The sequence below is a fragment of the Opisthorchis viverrini genome (assembly GCF_000715545.1).
Source record: "Opisthorchis viverrini unplaced genomic scaffold opera_v5_20, whole genome shotgun sequence".
NCBI classification, from domain to species: domain Eukaryota; kingdom Metazoa; phylum Platyhelminthes; class Trematoda; order Opisthorchiida; family Opisthorchiidae; genus Opisthorchis; species Opisthorchis viverrini.
Window position 1 is genome coordinate 900,653 of NW_008751676.1, and position 4,257 is coordinate 904,909.

The 4,257-nt window shown below is 44.9% G+C and overlaps 2 protein-coding genes across 2 annotated transcripts in view; one reads left to right on the forward strand and one right to left on the reverse strand.

Moving 5' to 3' along the window:
* The window catches only part of T265_01805 (hypothetical protein), a gene marked incomplete at both ends in the record, with an annotated part of 27,590 nt that extends 25,849 nt beyond the window's left edge, over positions 1-1,741 (forward strand). The window contains one exon of the mRNA XM_009165915.1: positions 1,276-1,741. Coding sequence (XP_009164179.1) covers positions 1,276-1,664 — 389 coding nt within the window. The remainder of the gene's footprint in view (positions 1-1,275) is intronic.
* A 1,571-nt stretch (positions 1,742-3,312) lies between these two features.
* T265_12874 (hypothetical protein) lies at positions 3,313-4,014 on the reverse strand (the record flags this gene model as incomplete). Its single annotated transcript, XM_009165976.1, has 5 exons — positions 3,313-3,359; positions 3,397-3,509; positions 3,545-3,666; positions 3,699-3,797; positions 3,829-4,014. Coding segments are annotated over 5 exons (468 nt in total), but the record flags the coding sequence as incomplete, so codon positions are not given.
* Between the last annotated feature and the right edge of the window lie 243 nt (positions 4,015-4,257).

Sequence of the window (4,257 nt, forward strand, 5' to 3'; positions counted from 1 at the left end):
CCAGCGTCGGTTGGCTTCTCGTACACTGTGGTCTTTAGTCTCCCCCCCCCAACCTTATGTGTCATGAAGTCTAAGGCCAGTGTACCCGAAGTTGACTCCATCTCCATACTAAATTTGATCTGTGGACTTAGTTCATTCAGATAATTGTAAAGCTCATTAACCTTATCCCGTTTCATGACGACGAAGGTGTCATCTACATACCGCCAGAATATCTCAGGTGGGTAGGGGAATCCGGCTAAAGCTCTCTGTTCAAATTCTTCCATAAACATTTGCCAAAACCGGGGATATTGGAGATCCCATTGCTAGACCTTGTTCTTGAATATAAACCACTGAGTCAAAAACGAAGTGGGTGAGGTTCAGACATGCTTTTATGCCTTCCACTATTTCATCTACCGTAAGCTGTGTTCTTTCTGAAAGCGTGGTGTCCGCTAACAGCGTGTCTTGGGTCGCTCGAGCTGACACATGCTAGTGTGCGGTTATCATCCGAAATCCACTTGACCTCAACCCCTCTCGAACTAAATTGTCGGAGTACTCACAACCCCACAAAGACCAGGGAAAATCTAACAGCGGCACCCGAGGTGAATCATCAAGTGAAACACCCTGAATTGGAAGATTAAGGAACGAAGAGCGATCGTAACTAATTTGAAACCCCTCCAACCCATCAATTCAAGATTTTGGCACCCACACTAGCCGACAAGAGCCGTTAATTGACACTCAACACTGATCTAGTTTGAAGAGGACTTACTGATTGGTTCCCCGTCTGTCTTATAACCTGGCCAATTTGGTGACCTGTTCACTTGGCCTGATGAAGCTTTTGTGTCAAAAGCGAAACGTTGCCCAAATAAAAACTACCGATTGTTTATCAAGCTCTTCTGAAACGATGACTTCTCAATCGGTTCCAAACCTTTTCCAGTTCCAAAATCTCATTCCATATAAATTATGACGGATAGCCAGTGGCACGCTTAGCGTTGGCGACTACTGTTCTCGGCCATAAGCAGCTTATCAAGGCGAATAACAGCTGTGTTAGTTAGCTCAGGCGTTAGACTTGATTTTGGTTGGAGTCACTCCTTGGAATCTTGATCGTTTCCTGGGAATGAGACGCCTGACGATTCCTCAGACTTCGTCATTTGAGTCGTATGGCAGCCATGCATTAGGAGTACGGTGGTTCGATTTTAAATGCTCGTGACCCGATGGAAAGTCCCATCCCGTTTCGCTTTGCTCAGTTGCACAAGGTTAATCTTATCATTATTGTCAACGCATCCTGTCACCGTCTAGGTTTATACAAACATCACTCCGCGGTTACCTGCGTCCAGCTCACGAGAAACTTCGTCGTTTCGTCCAGCGATGACGGTACGGTCAAACTCTGGGACCGCGTGTCCGGCGCTTATGTCCGCGATCTCATTCGGCTGGACGGTGCTGGTCGTGGAGGTGTTGTGTGGCGCATCGTGGCATCCGAAGACAAGCTTGTATGTGCAGCTGGGAGCCGTAATGGCATGGAAACCACGAAGTTGATAATACTCCACTTTGATAGGGCATGTGCAAAACCACCGGATCTACATCGCACCTGTTCAAAGAGATCCAAACCTGCCCCACCACCACGACTGAGTGAGGTCCTTGCAGCTCGATCGACCTACACCAGTGAAACAGTTCAGACTAATGTCTAGAGCAACCATTGTATATAAACCTATTTTTGTCTTCTAATGCGAAGATTTACGAGTGTTCACCCAATTATACATATTTCCCTGTAAAATCATCATTTATTGATGGATACGTATTCTAAAACATTGGAATGGTTCATTTCTAGATGTCATATAACGACTCAAATAAGTGGTGACCACGGGACCATTTCGGGTCAAATATTTCCCTAACTGTCAGGCGGCAGCTCTTCGCTGATCTTATTTTCTTATACAAGGGGCCTTACCTGTGGGACTTTGTCAGTGATACCTCCTCGAGATCGTCCATACACCCGTCGTATGTGGCAATTAGATCCAAAACGTAATTTTCAAGTATACGCTGACTGCCTCTTATAAATGACTGGAAACCTCAGCTCCAGAAATTTAATGGTTGGGTAAAAAACTATTCAAGTAGGAACATAACAGCTTCATTGCAAATAAGCGATTGGAAAACTACGGACAGCGTCGCGATGTTCAAAGCACATTTCCCAACTTTAATCAAGGCTACCCGTTCGGTTGGCATCTCATCCAATACACGTCTGAACACTCGAGTACCGCGGTCGTCGTTGGTTGGCTGTCTGAACATCCAATCATCAGCCCTCCGTAGCTGAATGGAAACCGACTGCTGCGCATATTTGTACTTACTGATATACACTTCCCCATCGCATCATCCAACGACCCTATTGAAACTCAATGGTTACTCATTCAAAACGGATTACTCAATCGAATTAGCACTATCAGCCAAAAATCACACAATAATGGTATGCGTATACACGTTGGTAAGTATGCCTACCGTAAATCGAAACTAAGTGATCAGATCAGACCTTCATTTTTAAATTGCGATTATTCGGACTAACCGGGACTTACTTGCGTTTCATTCAGACCCAGTTAACTATCGGCATTCTTGTCGCGCAACATAGTCCATTTTTCATCGGACGTAAATGAGGCTGGTTGGGTGGTGGCCAACTGATGAGATCGAATTGTGACGGGGACGTGAAAATGACACGGCGCTATATCACACAATCGCTAAACGGAATAGTTTATTTTTGTGATGACAAGGTGCACACTACCTTCAAATATAGAGCAACGTTCCGGCGTAGACGTCCTACTCGAACTTTGAGGAGTAATGCACCGACAAGTTGTGTATGCATTTACTAGTGAATAGAGCCAGCGCCCAGGTGAATAGACCCACCTTAGTTTGTATTAGGGACCGTTACTTAAAAGGACAAAGACAGACCTTCACCTACAAATTGGAGAAATATACACGGTCAGAAATATGCTTCGATCGTCTTCAAGCATGCGACCCACTAAAGTAAATCCATTGACTGGTGAATAGTGAACATTCCGGGGAAATAATCCCTCTGTGAACCAGACATTTCTAGCTCGGATTACCCAGAACGGTGACAGAACTGCTGTGGGGTAGATGAGCGATGCGAACATTCGTAATAAACCATTTGGAACCCATGCGCTGTCGTTCGTGCGTTAACTGGTTTTGGGCCAGCCAGCATGGGGGTCTTATCGGACTGAGTTCTGATCGAACATCCAAGTTACGACAATCCCTAACAGTGGTAGAAAAAGTGAAGGGCAAGTTAATTTTTGTTAAATTTTCTGTAGAAATCTTACACAAATAAAGTACTCATAATAACTTCAAATCTCCAGAAACTCGGTCTATTTCGGATGCAGGACCTGAGGATAAAACAGGCAGGATATAAAAAGAGAATACCTGGACCGATTCCTAGCACAGTTTCCGTACCGGAGGCCACTTGAGTATGGCCAGCATCTTGTATTATGGAATTTATAAGGCCAAGTGAATCGGCCTTAGCTGCCAGCAAATGTCTAAAGAGGACAGTTAGATACGGAAGACTTCTTACAAATCTTCCGCAGAATCCACCTTGACTACTATTTTCGGTTGTCCCTGTCGCGTCCAGGTTTCCAGAACACCAGGATTCACTTCTCTCGCATACTCGTAGCAACTGAGTGTCGCATGAGAGCACTGGTGGGATAACCGTAACAAACATGACTCACCTGGGCAGCTATCTTTCCTGTACCCATATTTAGATCCTTACGGACAACAAGAACCATCTTCATCCGACCTTTCACTGGTTTTATGTTTGCAACTTTCATCTGCGGGAAATAGGAGACAAAGGGGGCCTACTGCAGTGCTTGAAAATCTTCGTGCAAAAAACCATCCGATCAGCACTCCCAAACCCCCGGAAAGCACCGACGACCACAAGAATGACATCGGAAACGATAAATTCTGATTTCCCGTGGTACTCGAAGTCCGATGAAATTCACGGTAATTTGAGGACTGCTCCACTGGATCACGGTTGATCTAAAACAAAGAAGAACCACAAGAAAGTAATAAAGAATCCAAACTCAACAGTCAGAAGGTCTTAAAACGCTTCTGAGGGTAATCGACAAGTGTTATGACCGATAATGACTAAGGCCTTGAACAGTTCCGACAGATCAACGGCTGCAGTTATTCACAACCTTATTGGCTGTGCCCACTAATATCGCCGCACTAAATAGAGTTTTTACTTTTGCCCACTTCAACTCCATCTGTAAGCTTGCGCCTCCTCACCAA